Genomic DNA, 17,689 nt, shown 5'->3' on the forward strand with positions numbered 1-17,689 from the left:
TGGGGGGTGATTGAAGATGTTGTCCATCTGGATGAGCAGGATATTGAGGGGTGATTGAAGATGTTGTCCATCTGGATGAGCAGGATATTGGGGGGGTGATTGAAGATGTTGTCCGTCTGGATGAGCAGGATATTGGGGGGTGATTGAAATAGTGTTCATTGCTCAGCCTCTGGGAAGTTTTCTATGGCCTCTGGACAGAGTTTAGGGAATTGCTCATCAGTGGGGCTGACTGTTGACCGTTCCTGAAAAACATGCTCAGTGAGACAGGCTAGGGAGTTGCATATCTGCAGGAACAGCACTTCTGTATTCTGGCTAAACAAGCTCAGTACCACGGGCTGCGGTCTAACAAGTGCTGAAACACTGCCCCTGAGTCCTTTCAGACGGCACTAACAACATAGGCAGGCTAAGGAGCCCTGATTGTTGTTGTTTTGTTATTAAGTGCCATTGAATTGGTTCCAATTCACAGAGACCCTGTCTAGGGTTTCCAAGGAGCAGCTGGTGAGTTTGAACTGTTGACCTTGTGGTTCAAACTGACCTTGTAGTCCGGTGCTTTAGCCCACAGCATCACGCCAAGACTCCTAAGGAGCCCTGGTCGTGGAGTGGGTTATGAGCCAGGCTGTTAACTGCAAGGTCAGTGAGTGATTCGAGTCCACCAGCTGCTCCATGGGAGAAAGATGAGGCTTTCTGCCCCCATTTACAGCCTCAGCAACCCTACACAGGGTCATATCAAGTTGGAACCAACTCCACAGCACATCACCACCATAGAAAGGGTATCGATTGTGTTTTTAAAATTAGTAATTGCATGCCTAGCCGTATTTTCCTGGGTGTTCCAGATGTGGAATCATAACATTGGCACATAGTAATCATTTTACTCTGGGGCTTTTGTAAGAACGTAGAACCCCAGGCTGCTCCTGAGTTTGACTCTAGGCTGAGAGAAGGTGCTGCTGGTAGGGGCTCCTGCCCACATCTTTATACCCAGTTCTTTATCCCATACTTCTGGTCCCTGGAGACTGGTACCCAATATAAGGACTGTGTCCTAAGAGCAGTTTAGTCTTCACAAGATGCTATTTGGGACTTGAAGGATTGGTATGGACTCTGGCCAGCCAAGGGGGAAGGCATAGGCTGAGCGAAGGGCAGGTGTGAAATTGTGGATGCAGAATGTGCAGGTGATTCAAAAGTGATGACAGCAGCTGAGGCCAGTCTGGTGAGTGGGCTGTGGCAAGTGGTCAGGGACCTTCCCAGGTCATTCTGCAGCATCTGAGCTGACCCTGTGGGGAAGGAGCCAGGGAAGGCCCAGCAAAGACTTTCCTCTTGGTGTTGCATGGATGATGTTTGGAGGGGGTTCAAGATTCCAAGGCAGATAAACTAATCAATATACCACATGAGACTTGGAGGAATCCCTATGTGTAACAAATGTTTAACTTGCTCAGCTGTTAACTGGAAGGTCAGAGGTTTGAGCCCACCCAAAGACACTTGGGGAAAAATGAACTGGTGATCTGCTTTTGAAAAATCCGCCATTGAAAACCCTGTGGGACCCAGTTCTACGCTGACAACACATGGGGCCTCCATGAGTCAGAGTTGACTTAGCAGCAGCTGGTTTTCATGAGACTTTAAAACATTGTTAAAATGACTGTAAAATAAAGTCAGAATGGCTTCATTCAAATTGTTGTTGTTAGGTGCTGTCGAGTCAGTTCCTGCTCATAGTGACCGTATGCACAACAGAACACAACTGCTGTTACATTTGAGCCCACTGTCGATGCCGTTGTGACATCCCACTTTGTTGGGGTCTTCCTCTGTTTCGCTGACCTTCCACTTTTTCCAAGCATGATGTTTTTCTCCAGGGACTTTTCCTCCCTGATAAAATGTGCAAAGTATCAGAGACAAAGTCTCACCATCCTGGCTTCCAAGCAGCATTCTGTCTGCACTTCTTCCAAGACAGATTTGTTTGTTCTTCTGGCAGTCCACGGTACTTTCAATATTCTTTGGCAACACCATAATTCAAGTGCATCTATTCTTCTATGATCCTCTTATTCATTGTCCAACAATTCAAATGTTGTTGTTGGTAAGTATTGTCAAGTCGGTTCCAACTCATAGCAACCCTGTATAGGGTTTCTGAGACTGTAAATCTTTGTGGAAGCAAAAAGCCCCACCTTTCTCCCGTGGAGCAGCTGGCGGGTTTGAACTTTTGACCTTGTGGTTAGCAGTCTGGTGCTTATCCTACAGAGCCACCATGTTCCCAGTAATCCAAATAGAAATAGGAAACACAAGTATTGTGAGGTTTTGCAGGTTTGTGTCAGAAAAACCTGGAACTGAGCACTTCCAGTTGAATATTATGATAAGTTCAAACATTACTTTTTTTTGCAAAAACTAATCCTGCCAGTTCTGTGCAGAGTAATTTCACATGAAGCCAAGTGGTTTTCATATTCCAAACGTACATACGTTGCACACAATATCTAATTATTCTTGGGGACAATTACTGTCAGGTTCCAAAATGTGTTCAATGAACAGCAATTGGTGTTTATTCAGCTCTAAAAGACTATGCAAGGGAACAGTAGGTTATATTGTCTGCCTAAAGCAACGTTTTGCCATCCGGAAACATCTGCTTTCTATTTAAAGCACTGAAGAAGGAATGAGAGTATATTTGAAACATACTTCTCCTTGAGCATTGAGCGCCAAAGACAGGAAAATAAAATTGGGTATGAAGGTAGTTTCTGTTCTCTGATGCACTCTCCAGCTCTTCTCTGCTGGGAAGGAAATACAGCCTCCTGGGTTGGTTGGAAAGTTCTGCATCTCTTGACTTTTTCTATTTATACTGATTTGCTCACTTATAGGAATTGACCGCTGTGTCCTAGTTTCAGTTCTTTTACTGTCCCAGGTGAGGTAAGAGTCTGCTTTTCATCACGGGATGAAGTTTGTAGCGTACTCTGATTTTAACCAGCAAGGTGTAAAGATCGGCCATCATTGGGTGCTATTGAGTAGATACTGACTATAGTGACCCATCTACAGAGTAAACTGACCCCAGAGGGGTTTCCAGGCTGTCATGTTCATAGGAGCACATCACCAGGTCCTTCTCACTCAGAACTGCTGCTAGTTTTAAACCACTGACCTTTCAGTTAGTAGGCAAACATATAACTAGCCATTGCACCACCAGGATCTCTCTCTCTCTCTCTCTGTGTATGTGTGTGTGTGTGTGTGTGTGTGTGTGATTCTGCTTTCCTGAAATCATCCTGCAACCCTGAGTGTGATGGTAACACGGTCCACTGAGAGCCCAGCTATGAGGACTGAATGAGAACATATCCAACCTGCCTGGCATATAGTAAGTTTTCTGCCAATAGTTATTTGCTGCAATGTGACAAATTGGCAGCTTAAAACAACACATATTTCCTATCTTTGTATGTGTTTGTGGGTCAGAAACCCAGGCACAGGTTAGCTGGGTTGTGTGCTTCGGGATGCATTCAAGGTGTCAGTCAGGGTTGGGTCTCATCTGAAGACTGGACTGTGGAAGGATCTGTTTCCAAGGCCACAAGGCTGTGGGCAGTATTTCAGTTCCATGAGGGTGGTTGGACTCAGAGTCTCAGTTTCTCTCTGGCTTTTGACCAGAAGGCATCCTCATCTCCTTGCCATGTGGCTCTGTCTCCCCAACATAACAGCTTACTTTATTAAAGTCCGCAAAAAAGAGTCCATTGTGAGAGTCCACTAGCAATGCACAAGGCATGAGTTTATGTAACTCGATCATGTAAGTGATCTTCAACACCTTAGCCTTATTTTATTAGTTAGACGGCAGTCACAGGTCCCACCCACAGCCAAAGGGAGGGGGGCTGCCCAAGAACATGAACACCAGAATCACAGTCTGCTACAGACAACTGTTACTTTAGGAAGATTGTTGTTGTTGTTGTTGTTGTTGTTGTTGTTAAGTGCCGTCGAGTTGGTTCCGACCCATAGCGACCCTGTACAGGGTTTCCGATAGGAAGATAGTAAAGCATAATGGGTCAGACGGGAAGTTTTTGTGTCACTTAGAACTAACTTCAAATTTCATATCCTGTCACTTTTGAATGCAGTCCTAGTATGGCGCTGTGGGATAATGCAATGGACTGCAAGGTCGGTTTGAACCTCAAAGATGGCAGTTCAAGCTCATCAGCCACTCCTTTGAAACCCTATGTAGGATCGCTATCAGTCAGAACTGACTCAATGGCACTTCACAACAACAAACGTATTATGTGACCCAAAACAGGTCACCTGACCTCTCAGAACCCCATTTCCCCACCCGTATGGCAGCTTCCCCATAAGATTGTTGTGATGCCTAACATGAGAAATCACATGCGAAGCAATATGGTAAGCACTCAATAAATATCAGCTCTTGGTTTTTCTTTCCATCCCTTCCTGGTAAGGCTTTTCTTTAACTATAATTTTAAAAGCATCATTTTTTACCATAACAAAATGAAGTTTGTTGTTGTTGTTAAATGCCATCAAATTGGTTCTGACCCATAACAACCCTGTACAGGGTTTCTGAGGAGCAACTGGTGAATTAGAACCACTGACCTTGTGGTTCAAACTGACCTTATGGTCAAGCACTTACCTACAGCACCACACCAGGACTCCAGAGTGAAGCTAGAAATTAATAATTGAAAGAAAAAAATCCCTGGAAAATACACAAATGTATTGTAATTAAACCATGTGCTATTAAATTACCAGTGGGGCAAGGAAGAAATCCAAAGTGAATTAGAAATTTTCTTAGAGTCAAATGAAAATGAAAGTCAACAGACCAAAAGTTAGGGGATGCAGCAAAGGCAGTACTTAGCGGGAAACTTATAGCCATGGATGAAAGAAAAAAAGATATCAAATCAGTAGCCTAACTCAACAACTCCAGGAGCTACAAAGATAAGCCTAAACTTATCTGTGAAAAAAGGAAGTAACAAAGATCAGAGCATAAATAAATAAAATTGAAAACAGAAAAATAATAGAGAGAATCAAGCAAACCAGAATATGGTTCTTTGAAAAGATCAATTAAATTGACAACCTTTAACTAGAACTGACAAAGAAAAGAAAAGAGGTAAATGACCAAAATGAAAGGGAGGGACATTACAACTGAGCCTATAGAGAGGAAGAGAATTATGGTAGAATATTATGAGCAACTGTATGGCAACAAACTAAATGGACAAATTCTCATAAACCCATAACCTGTCCAAACTGAGTCATGAGAAAATATAAAATCGTAACAGACACAGAACAACTGGAAAGATCAAGTTAGTGATCAAAAACATCCCAACAACAACAAAATTCCTGGGCCAGACAGCTTCATTGAGGAATTCTGCCATTTAGAGAAGAATTGTCACCAACACTGTTTAAATTCTTCTAAAAGACGGACAAGGAAGGAATGCTCTGTAGTTCACGCAATGAAGAAAATGTGATCCTGATACCAAAATCAGGAAAACACCACAAAAAGTAAAAATACAGGCCAATATCTCTTATGAACTTGACGCAAAATCCTCAATAAAATACTAGTGAGTAGAATCCAACAGGATATTAAAAGAGATATACAAGTGGAACTTATTCCAAGAGTGTAGGGATCATTCAACATTAGAAAATCAAACAGCATAATATACCATATCAGTAGAACAAAGGAAAAGAACATATAATCATCTCTATGATGCAGAAAAAGCATTTGATAAAGTCCAAGGAGCTCTGGTAGCATAGTGGCTATGAATCGGCCTGTGAACCGCAAGGTCAGCAGTTTGAAACTACCAGCTGTTCCATGGGAGAAAGATGAGGCTTTCTGCTCGCATAAAGATTTACAGCCTCAGATACCCTGTGCAGGGTCACTATGAGTCAGAATCGACTCGACAGCACTTAACAACAACAACAACAATCCCCTTTTATGATGAAGTCCCTAAAGACGATTGGAATAGAAAGGAAATGTCTCAATATAATTCAGGGCATATTCAGCAGCCAACATTATACTTAATAGAAAAAGGCGGAGAGCTTTCTCTCTGAAATTGTGAACAAGACAAGCATTCCTGCTCTCACTAATTCTATTTAATATTGTATTAGAAACCCTAACTGAAGCAATAAAAAAAGAAAAAGAAATTAAAAGTATCTGAATTGGAAAAGAAGTAGTAAAATTATTTCTATTCGTGGATGATATGGTACTACATGTAGAAAATCCCAAAGAGTTCACAAGATAACTTCTAGAGCTAATAGAAGAATTTCACAAAGTTTCACAGTACAGGGACAACAAATAAAATCTGAAAGAGAAATTAGGGAAGTAAATTCCATTACATCTTGTTGTTGTTGTTAGGTGCCATCAAGTCAGTACTGACTCATACCGACCTTATGCACAGCAGAAGAAAACACTGCCCGATCCTGGGCCAACCTCACTACTGTTGCCACGCTTGAGTCCATCGATGCTGCCACTTGGCCAATCCATCTCACTGGGGGTCTGCCTCTTTTTCTCTGACCCTCCACCTTACCAAACATGATATCCTTATCCAGCGACTAGTCCCTTCTGGCAATATGTCCGGAGTATGAGAGACGAAACTTGGCCATCCTGGCCTCCAAGAAGCACTCTGGCTGCACTTTTTCCAAAACGGATCTATTGGTTCTTTTGGCAGCCCATGGCACTTTCAACATCCTCCTCCAACGCTATAACTCAAAGGCATCAATTTTTCTATGGTCTTCCTTATTCACTGTTCAGTTTTCACATGCATGTGAGGTTATTGAAAATACCATGGCTTGGGTCAGGCACACCTTAGTCTTCAAGCTGACAATAGTATCTAATAGAATAAAATACATAGGAATAAATCTAACCAGGACTTATATCATGAAAATTATAAACTCTGCTGAACGAAATTAAAGAATTCAGTGGGAAGATCTACTATGATCGTAGATTGAAATACTTAATATTGTTAGGATGTCAGTACTACCCAATGCCATTTATAGATTCAGTGCAAGCCTGATAAAGATTCCAACAGCCTTCTTTACAGAAATAGAAAAACCAATCCTCAACTTTATAGGGAATGGTAAGAGGCCCTGAAAAGATAAAAGAATGCTGGAAGAGAAGAGCAAATTAGCAGGGTGCACTACTTGATTTTAAGAACACCGTACAGCCACAGTAATCAAAATAGCCTGGCACTGGTATGACAATAGACACACGGACCAATGGAATAGAATTGAGAGTCCAAAAATAAACCTACACATCTGTGGTGCTGTGGGTCAACTTGCTCGACTGCAAAGCTGATTTGAACCACAAGGTCGACAGTTCAAGCTCACCAGCCACTTCTTAGAAACCCTATGCAGAGTCGCTATGGGCTGGAACTAACTCGACAGCACTTAACAACAACAATCTATGGTCAACTGAGTTCTGACAAGTGTGCTAAAGCTCATTTGATGGGGAAAGAAGGGTCTCTTTAATAAATGGTGCTGGGAATATTGGATTTCCACATGCAGAAAAATGCAGGGTCCTTGAGCTTCCATACACAAAAACAAACTCAAAATGGATTAGAACCCTAAACGTGCAAATTAAAACCATAAAATTCTTAGAAGAAAAAGTAGGGGCAACATTGCCAGGCCTTGCTGTTAATGATGGATTATGAAATATAATAACCGAAGTGCAAACAGCAAAAGGGGAACTCCCCCAAATGAAAACCTTTTGATTATTAAAAGCCTTTGCCAAAAAATGTGGAATCACAAACTCCCCACTGGGAGAATATCTTTGGGAACTATATATATCCGATAAGAATCTAATGGCCAAAATATATATAAAACATTGACACCTTTACAAAAGACAGACAGATTACCCAATCATAAAATGGCTGAAGGACTTGAGTAGACATTTCACCAAAGAATACATTCAAATAGCCACCAAACACAAAAGGATACTTACGTCATTAGTCATCAGAGAGATGCAAATCAGAACCACTTTGAGATTTGGGTGCTGGGCAGGGGTGCAATACACAAGGAGGGGGAGGAAAATGAAAGAACAAGGCAGTTGGGAGAACAGTTAGGCAGGTTCGCATGGACTAAGTGGAACAGAGGTAAATAATGAAGTATGCTCAACCTTGGAACAACAGGGCTCTGGGATTCAGGGATTGAGGCATGGTTGGAATGGGTCAAAGGGGGGGAATAATGTTAAGATGCTTGGCTGTCTTTTGAATCTTGGCTTCCCTTGCATAACATTGTAAAATAGACACTTGATGGGGAGAGAAAGGAATAGCCAGAATTATCACCATAGAAAGCACACAGCTTTCGGCCGGGGGGGGGGGGGGGGGGGGGGGGGGGCCGGCAAGCTTGTAGGCTTGCCCTTAGGTTGTTTAAATGGTTGTATATTCCTGAGTACTTCAGTGTACATAAAAAAAAACACAAAAAAACCTCAGAGTGAATGGAAGCATATGCTGTTGAATGATGATGCATGGAGGGGATTGTAATCATAGAGATGAAACAAAATACAATAGGATGACTGTAAAGCTAATGTTCTCCCATGTAAGCTATCACCCAATTCACAATAAAAACTTAAAAAAAAAATTTCATTACAATTTTTATCTGCCCTGCCTCATTGCTTATTTTTAAAATCAAATTACCGTTAAACAGAATGAAACATAATGTCCTAATTTGGTTAAAAATCATATAAAGTGGTTATAAGTGGATAGAGTGAAAAAAAGAACAACAATGATACACAGATAAGAATAAACTAAAGAGATGCATTTGATGACTTCTAAGTAAAGCCCAGGTACGGCACTGTGGGTTAATGTGCTGGACTGCAAAGTCCATTTGATCCTCAAGGTTGGCAGTTCAAGCTCACCAGGAAACCCTTTGCAGGGTCGCTATGGGTCGGAACTGACTCTATGGCACTTAACAACAAGTAAAGTCCTGGTGTGGCACTGTGAGATAAAGCACTGGACTGCAAGGTCAGTTTAAACCAAGATCACTGGTTCAAACTCACCCAGCAGCTCCCCTATATAGGGCCACTATGAGTTGGACCCTACTCAGCAGCACTTAACAACAACAACAAAGTAAATCCTAAGGGCATTCTCATAATGGTGGGTTAAAGGTTGGGCTGCTAAGCCAGAGACCAGTGACTTGAACCCAACAGCCACTTCGCAGGAAAAAGATGAGGCCATCTGCTTCCAGAACGAATTACAGCCTTGTAAAGCGTATGGAGAAGTCCTACTCTATCCAGTAGGGTCGCTGAGTCAGAGTCGACTCAACGGCAGTGGATGGATGGAAAGTAAACCCTAAATGGCTAATAAGTTAGAAACATAAAATTCTAAGGCTCAGTCAAGTTCAGAAGTTCTTAAATGGTCCCAAATGTAGACAAAATGCATATCCACACGGATATAAAAGAATCCCATCATCCATAAAATGCAAATTTGAGAAGCACTTAACAGAAATAAAATACTAAGTTGCACATGGATTGCAAAGCCCTTAAAATTGTTACAGAATCACTCCCCAAAAGATATATTGCAAAATTCCAAAACTGAATAAGTTCCAAGATCCTAATAATCCAAGATACTAAAACAAGAGGTCAGAAAAAGAACAGAAAGTTTGACTGGATGCAAAATCATTCAACAGAATTGAATTTTAAGCACATTGCTCATTAGGCCAATGCCCTGCAGCCTCTAGGTGGTAACTGCTAAGTGGAGAAAATGACTACTCACAGATGTCTCTTCTTTTTCCCGCTTTCCCTTTCTTATTTTAATTGTATTCATGCATATGTATCTTTCTCTATGCATTATTCAAAATCTTTTGGGGCAGTAGGTGGCCTATACATGATAAATTATACATAAAGTCACCTTCTATCAACTCATGGGCCCATCTCTCCTTTTCCAGAGAACAGCCCATCTTCACCACCCGAGCGCATGTCTTCCAGATTGATCCCAGCACCAAGAAGAACTGGGTGCCTGCCAGCAAGCAGGCCGTCACTGTCTCCTACTTCTATGATGTCACAAGAAGCAGCTATCGGATCATCAGTGTGGATGGAGCCAAGGTACAGCCCAAACCAGCTGATTTCAACAATCCCAGTCATTTATATTTTCGTTAGAATAGTAGAAGATGCTTGAAAAATAGAGGAGAAAGAATGCACCCCAAATTTTTCCAAGTTAGCCCAGAAGTTACTGTTATAATTATACTGCTCCATAATCACATAACCTGATTTTATTTTTTCATTTAAAATTATGGCGAATGGAAAAAAAAATTAGTACATTTCCCTATTACCACATAGTCTTCATAACTAACATTTCCGTGCCTGTTTAGTATTTCCAAAAGGACCTATAATATTCTTAATTTCTCCCCATGGTTGGATATTATCTATAATAGCAAAAACATCCAATTTTTGCTGTTACAGATAATGAGCACCCTCTTTCAACAGATGTGGTCAGTTTGGGTATTTCCTTAGAATAGATTCCTAGAAGTAACATTGCGGGTCAAGATATTAACACTTTATGACTCTTGGTGTGTGCTGCCAACTTGCTTTCCAAAGCTTCCTTTCTTCCAATGTGCATGAGAATGCCAGTTTATTGCACTCTTGCCAGCAATGGATACTATAGTCTAGTTTGGGTGTTAATGAGGCATGTAGTTGAATTTTATTAAATGTCTTGAAATAGCTATTTTTATTTTCTGCTACTTTCATTTCTAGATATTTTTTTCTCATTGTTAAGAGTGGGGGGAGGGGTGGTTGTGTGCCACCCAGTTGGTTCCAACTCATAATGACACTGGTTCTGAGGCTGTAAATCTTTGAGAGCAGGGAACCTCATCTTTCTCCCATGGAGCGACTGGTAGATTTGAACTGCTGACCTTGCAGTTAGCATCCCAGCTCATAATCCATTATGCCATCAGGGTTCCTATTAAGGGAGCAGAATGCAATAGGGAGGTCAGTGGAGGCATCACTGAGACTCTAAAAAAACCAGACCTGATGCTTACTCTTTCTGTCTTCAGTTTTTGTTCATCCCGGTTGACCTTTTCACTTGGATTATCTGCTGCTGCCTGAAATGCAGTGAGTCTGGAGCCAAAGTCCTCTTTCTCCTTCAAGCCAACTGTTTGTTTTCATTTCCCAGTCACATGGATTGAAAAAAAAAAGGCAGAGTCATCATTCCTTTTCCACTGGTCAAATGAATGTGCCTTTGAAGCATCGCACCTCATCACTTCTGCTTTCTCGCAAGGCAGCACCCTTGTGTGGGGCATCTTACTTGGACCTTTATAGTAGCCGTCCATTTCCTTGTCTCCTACCTACAGTGTGCCCTACTCTGCTTCTGGATGAAGCACTCCTAGGAAGCAGGTGGTGCTAACAACACACTCTGCTGCTAACTCAAAGGTCAACCCAAGTGTGCCTTGGAGGAAAGACCTGGTGATCTACTTCTGGAAAATTAGCCAATGAGAACTCTGTGGAGCACAGTTATCCTCTGACACATAGGGAGTCAGAATCAACTCAACGACCACTTAACTAGTAGTATAGTAGGAAGAAAAGGGTTTGGGGTGGGGCAGTCGAGCTTGCTTGGTTGTAAACTCTACTTCTCCCTTCCCCAGAGACCCCCACAACCACAAACCACAGGGTGTAGAGCAGCTTTGACTTGAAGACCCCCCAGCTATAGTTCCTCATCCCTGGATGAGGCTTCCTGTTGAATAAGGAAAAATCCTCCCTTTCAGCTTATGTTCTCCGAGTATCTCCTTTATGCTCTCAAAGAATGCAGATAAAGGTGGCTTGGCCCAGTGACTCTCTTTTCCTTCCTTCTAGTTGCTATAATCCTTCTTCTCTCGGGAGGGGAGCCCAGACCTCCTTGTCTTACAGTGGCAGTGGTACTTACCAAGTTCACACTGCTGGCAAGCTCCCCACTCTTTCTGGCTGGCGAGAAGCATCTCCGTACATGATGTTGTGCAAGTAGTGGGTTGCCCGCTTCCATAGTCAGATAATAACAGCTGGTCTGTTAAGCATGTCTAAAGAGATGCTGGAATTGTTTTATTTCATCTAAGCAATGGGTGATAACACATTGCAGGGTTCTGGTGACTCTGAAATGAGACAGGAAATATGACAATGCCTGGCCCACAGCAGACAGACACTTATGTTTCTCCCCACGCCCACCCCCTGGGAGAGATGGTAATGCCACAGTGGTAATGACCATTTTTCTGTGCTTTTGAGCTGGAATCATCTGGACTCTTGCCAGGATGTTCTGCGAGAGGCGGTGAATCTAGATGACCTGCTTTCTTTTATCTATAGATTCTGTCAGCTCAACTGCCATCCTCAGAAGTCTTTGCACTTTTGTCAGTTGAGTTAGCCAAGGCTAGATTGGGCTTAAGTAGAAATAAAACTACTTTCTTAGAGAAAGTGCTTTTTAGTCCTATTAGCTGGGCTTTTAGTAATTAATTTGTCGAAGTGTCAGCCACTGTATCTTTCAGGTTGTGACAGTGCAGTGGAGTTGGAGCCAAATCAGACAGCTATAGGAAATCACATGGGTGTCAGAGGGTGGACTGAGCCCCTAGCTGCCGAACTGAGTTCTTGGTGGCTCAGTGTGGGGAATCCATCAAGTTACGGAGTCTCTGGAGCTTAGAGAGTGAGCCAGGGGACCTGAGGTCACTGATCCTGTGTCACTCAGCCACCTGGGATTCCTGGAGTCTCCTCCAGAGGACCTGCTTTACCACTGTGGCACCAGAGAAACTGATGGAACGTCCGTCTGCAAAAAGGAACTTCCTGTGAGGGAAGAGAAACCACGGGGTGTGGTAAGGTAGGGACAGGCCTTCCTGTGTAATTACTGTGGCTGGCACTTGGGGCCGGGAGATGGGGGGCACAGTTTCTATCCTGAGAACTGGGCACAGAGCACCGGACAGCACTCACAACCTCACGTCAGGCCTGCTGGACCCTCCCTTGAGCTGATGAGCATCAAATTCAAAGTCCCAGTCCAGGTCTGGCTGAGCGTTTATGCCTACAGCTGATCCACGGTCAGGCAGAGAGTGGAGAAGGACCCCAGGGCCACGTGTTCCCCAGCATGCTAGCAGCTATTGCCACTTCCTGCTTCTCTGCAGTGTCCCCTTTCCCCAGCTTCAGACCTGCTGGAATAATCCAGACAGATGGCCTTCCTGCCCATGGACTATAGGAGGACTAGGACGAAGTGGGCTGAACTGACTCTGGCATCGGGTCATCCCTATTACACACGGCTCTCGTCGCTTGCCCTGCCCACCCCCAGCCATCTCTGTGCATTCTGCTTGCTCCTGCCTGTATTCGTGAGCATCTATTCGAGTTCCATACTCATACTGGTTTCAACAGCCTGGGCTGCTGCTCCCTGCGCCAGCCACACATCGGAGATCTCACACAGTCCAGTGATGGAGATGGTCTGCAGAGCTGACCGCCCATGCAGAGGGAGTATGGCCATTTCCACCATGTTGGGAAACTCCCACTACTTGTTATAGGCCTTTGGTCCCAAATGTTGATCTGAACTGAGAGGGCCATGGTGACTTTGGGCAGGTTAGGGCCTGGGTCCCGCCTCTCTGTGCTGGCCTGGCCACATCATACCCATGACCACGATTAAATAGCGGCACTTCTGGGCCAGCTGTCCGTCTCAAGGCAGGCAGTTACAGCAGGCTGGAAGGGGAAACCGCTCCTGAATGAAGCGTAGACTGGCTTCACTAAGTTGCTGTTGGGAAAGAGACTTGGAGGTTGTTTTGAACAAAAGTCACAGCAGACTCTGACACTGAGTAAAGCGTGGCACTGTGCAGACACAGCTTCCTGGGCCGGGAAGCACTCCCACCAGCAGTTTTCACAGCTGCCATCCTGCACAGACCCAGCACTCCTCGGCCTCATCCAGACATTTGTCACACTCTGTGTGGGGATGGCACTGCTCATCATAGGAAATCGACTCAGATTCTCCTTGAAACTCTCAGGCAATTCTGTCTTCTCAGGGAAGATAGCTCGCATGTGGCCACAGATGCTGCCTGAAGACCTGAGTGGGGACACTGCGGTGCATTACCCAGCATTACTCTAACTCTAGAACTTGCTTCTTTGTTGTTGTTTTCTTCCAGTGCCCGATGCGTCAGCCCTGACTCATAGCAACAGAGAGTGTCAGAATGGAACTGTGTTGCAGAGGGTTTGTAATAGCTGACTTCTCAGCAGTACACTGTCAAGTCTTTCTTGCAAGGTGTCTCTGGGTGGACGCCAACCTCCAATCTTTCAGTTAGCAGCTGAGCACTTAGCACCACACAAGGACTCCAATTCTAGAAGTTTATGTCGATTCATAGCAGTATATGCACAGCCTAGAGACAGTGAGCTCATTCAGGACTGTACACAATGCTTGACTCATGTTTGACTACCCTGTGCTAAGTTCAGAGTGAGCATACCTCACGAATGAGTGTGGAAAGGATGGGTCATGCAGTCAAACCGGGACCCATCTCTCCAGGCATGTGGCAAGTGCACAGGGTCCACAGAAGGGGTAGGAGTACCTCCAAGGAGGAACTTAGGACCCAAACCTCAACTCTTTGCCCAAGATCAGCCCTGCTTGCAAACAAATGGGAACCACAAGAGGACATCTCCCGACTCCCCCACTTCCTGGAGCACCGCTGAGAGCCCTGCATCCCACAGCAATACAGCTAGATGATGATACATGACGAGATTTGGGACAGAACAGCCAACTCCATTCTACAGGAACGCTATTTCAGAGCATTTGGTAACTAAGTGACCACTGCACTTCATTTCCTTGCAGACTGAGCACATCCCCACCCTCCCTATGAAACTGCTGTGCCTGTGGACAAGACTTGTCTGCAGCAGGGTTTCTCCTGGGCTCTCAGGCCGGGCCTACTGTCCTTGGTTCTCAGTTATTTATGGGATCCCAGAAATCTATACTGGAAGCTAGTGGAGAGGTCACCACTTCTACAAATAGTTAGCAGCGTCTGCTGTGTAGCCAGGAAAGGCAGACACCAACATCTGAAACTCTGACTTGTTTGAGATTTTCTTTGGGGAACATAAAATGGGGACATGTTCAGGGCTTCTTCCTCCCCATAGCACTGTTCTTGTTGTTATTAAGTGCTGTTGGCTCATAGAGACCCTGTATAAGGTTTCTAAGCGCATCTGGTGAGCTTGAACCGCCGACCTTGTGGTTCAAACCGACCTTGCAGTCCAGCTCACTAACCCACAGTGGTACACAAGGACCACCCCCCCCCCAATCATTATAGTTTCCTCTTTTGGATAAATAAAGGGCAACTTTCTAAGAAGGAAAAGGTATGTGGAAGGCCCCTAGCACATAGTAGGTTTTCAGTGAACGTTGGTTTCTTTTCCTCTCTACCTGTGGCTAAAAAAGGAAAAAAGAACCTAGAAGCAGGCAAGATGCCTTTTATGAGCACTTGGTCCCAGTGATCTGCAGGAATGGGGTCTTTTGCTGGGGAGTAGTCGTTCTCTAAGGCGCTCTGGTAGCGTAGTGTTTATGAATCGGGCTGCTATCCTCAGGATCAGCAGTTCAAAACTACCAGCTGTTCTGTGGGAGAAGGATGAGGCTTTCTGCTCCTGTAAAGATTGACAGCCTCGGAAACCTTGTACAGGGTCACTATGAGTCGGAACTGACTCCACGGCACATAACAACAACAACAACAACAGTCTTTCTCTGGGTGGTGCAAACAGTCCATGCACTCAACTGCTAGCCTAAAGATTCAAGGTTCAAATTCAACCAAATATGCAAAAAAAAAAAAAAAATCAGCCACCATAACGCCCATGGGCACAGTCCCACTCTGACTCTGACACACATGGGTAGCCATGAGTCGGGGTTGACTAGATGGCAGCTGTTTTTATTCTTTCTGTAGAGAAGTTTCAGAGATAACCCATGAAGGAGGAAGGTGGAGTTCATTAGGAGATGGACCCAAATGAAAACTTAGGCCCACAATACTTCCATCCTGCTGAATAATCCGCTGCCTACCTAACAAGTCAGCAGGGCCCTCATTCTGGGGCTCCAAGCTTGACTCCCAGAACTGCATTCCTCCTTGTTCCCACCTGTTGCTCTGTTCTGACTACCTTCTTGGACCCCTTCACCTGTTCTTGCTGGTTGCTGCTTAAAATCAGCCTCCTGCCTCAGTTTCTCCTTTTTCCTGTGTCCCATCCCCCAGGAAACTTCCTCCACTCTTTTGACTTCTTGCTGCTGACCCCACAGGCAGCTTGAGCCCCACATCTCCTCTGAGATTCGAATCTTCAGGTCCAGCTGCTGCCAATCCAGCGTTGTCCCTTGTCCCACAGACTTCACTCACAAAAACATTAGCCTCCCTCACAATTTTGTTATTTTGTACTTTATTTTTAATTGTTTAAATATCCCGTTTGTCTAATAAAACCAACACTTGTGCATGAACCAGCAGGTTGAAAAAGCACATTGTTTACTCCTACCGCAGAAGCCCCTATGGCCTCTTCCTAATTATATGTTCCTCCTGTCTGCCCTTCAAAATGTGACCACTCTTGCTCTTTTTGCCACATCTACTATGAGAATGAAGGAGCTCTGGTAGTGTAGTGGTTACAAGTTGGGCTGCTAACCTCAAGGTTTGCAGTTCAAAACTACCAGCCGTTCCGCAGGAGAAAGATGAGGCTTTCTGCTCTCATAAAGATTTACAGCCTCGAAAACCCTACACAGGGTTGCTATGAGTCGGAACCAACTCCACTATGAGAATGAAGACCATTCTCAGCAACTAGACTGTTGACTCTCCAGAGAATGTTGACATCAGTCTGTAGGGATGCCCAGTTATTGTGAGGGCCCCAGAGGAACCTTGCGGAGGGACTTAATCGCATCAGTGTAGAACATAGTTCCCTTGGAAAGAAAAAAGAAGAGGCTTCGCGTTGACAAATGGTGGGCAACTGAAAGGACCTGGCTACAGTCCACACCTTCTGTAGTCACGTGCAGCAAGGGTGGTGCACTGGGCTTCCGTTACAAGATGAGGTCTGGAGCTCACTTCCACTTCAACGTTGTTATCGAGCTAGCGGCTCTCTTGTTGAAATCCAAAACTTCTTGGGTGAAAAATACATTCATAGGGGTTTAGATTAGGGCAGGTGTTGCTTGTTCAGGATCTCAAGTCCAGAAAGATGAATTAATTCTTGAAGGAAATAACATTGAACTTGTATCAAATTCCGCTGCTTTACTTTAGCAAGCCACAACAATTAAAAACAGGATATTTGAAATTTTTTGGATGGTATCTATGTGTCTGAAAAAGGAACTGTCCAACAGGCTGATGAGTAAGATCTAAGAGCCATCCAGCTATGGAAACAAGACCAGATGATTCTTAAGACCTCTCAGTGATATTTTTCATATAATAAGAATAATCTAACCAAAAACTATAATAATAAGGGTACCACACTTTTGAAATTAGTGGTATTCTCTTGCTTTTCCTAATAGTTTTGTTTGCCACATGCATGTATATATCCATGACCAAGGGCCAGCACATTTTTTCTCTAAAGGTTGTTGTCAGATCATATTTTTTTTCTACAGGTTACATAGTCTGTGTCAACTATTCAGTTCTGTGTTTATAACAAGAAAATGTCATAAGCCAGCATGTGAACCAGTCATCTGTCAGTTTGTCGTGCTGTGGTGGCTTGTGAGTTGCTGTGATTCTGGAAGCTATGCCACCAGTATTTTAAATACCAGAAGGGTCACTCATGGTGGACAGGTTTCAGATGAGCTTCCAGACAAAGACATACTAGGAAGAAGGAGTGATGAACTACTTCCAAATATTTCATCACTGAAAACCTTAT

The 17,689-nt window shown here is 43.9% G+C and overlaps 1 protein-coding gene and 1 pseudogene across 1 annotated transcript in view; both read left to right on the forward strand.

The window, feature by feature from the left end:
* Nucleotides 1-17,689, forward strand: part of HOMER2 (homer homolog 2 (Drosophila)) — a 122,111-nt gene that overhangs the window by 46,890 nt on the left and 57,532 nt on the right. The window contains exon 2 of the mRNA XM_006870950.1: nt 9,823-9,979. Coding sequence (XP_006871012.1) covers nt 9,823-9,979 — 157 coding nt within the window. The remainder of the gene's footprint in view (nt 1-9,822; nt 9,980-17,689) is intronic.
* LOC102828712 lies at nt 16,613-17,177 on the forward strand (annotated as a pseudogene).

The sequence above is a fragment of the Chrysochloris asiatica genome, unplaced genomic scaffold (assembly GCF_000296735.1).
Source record: "Chrysochloris asiatica unplaced genomic scaffold, ChrAsi1.0 scaffold00156, whole genome shotgun sequence".
NCBI classification, from domain to species: Eukaryota; Metazoa; Chordata; class Mammalia; order Afrosoricida; family Chrysochloridae; genus Chrysochloris; species Chrysochloris asiatica.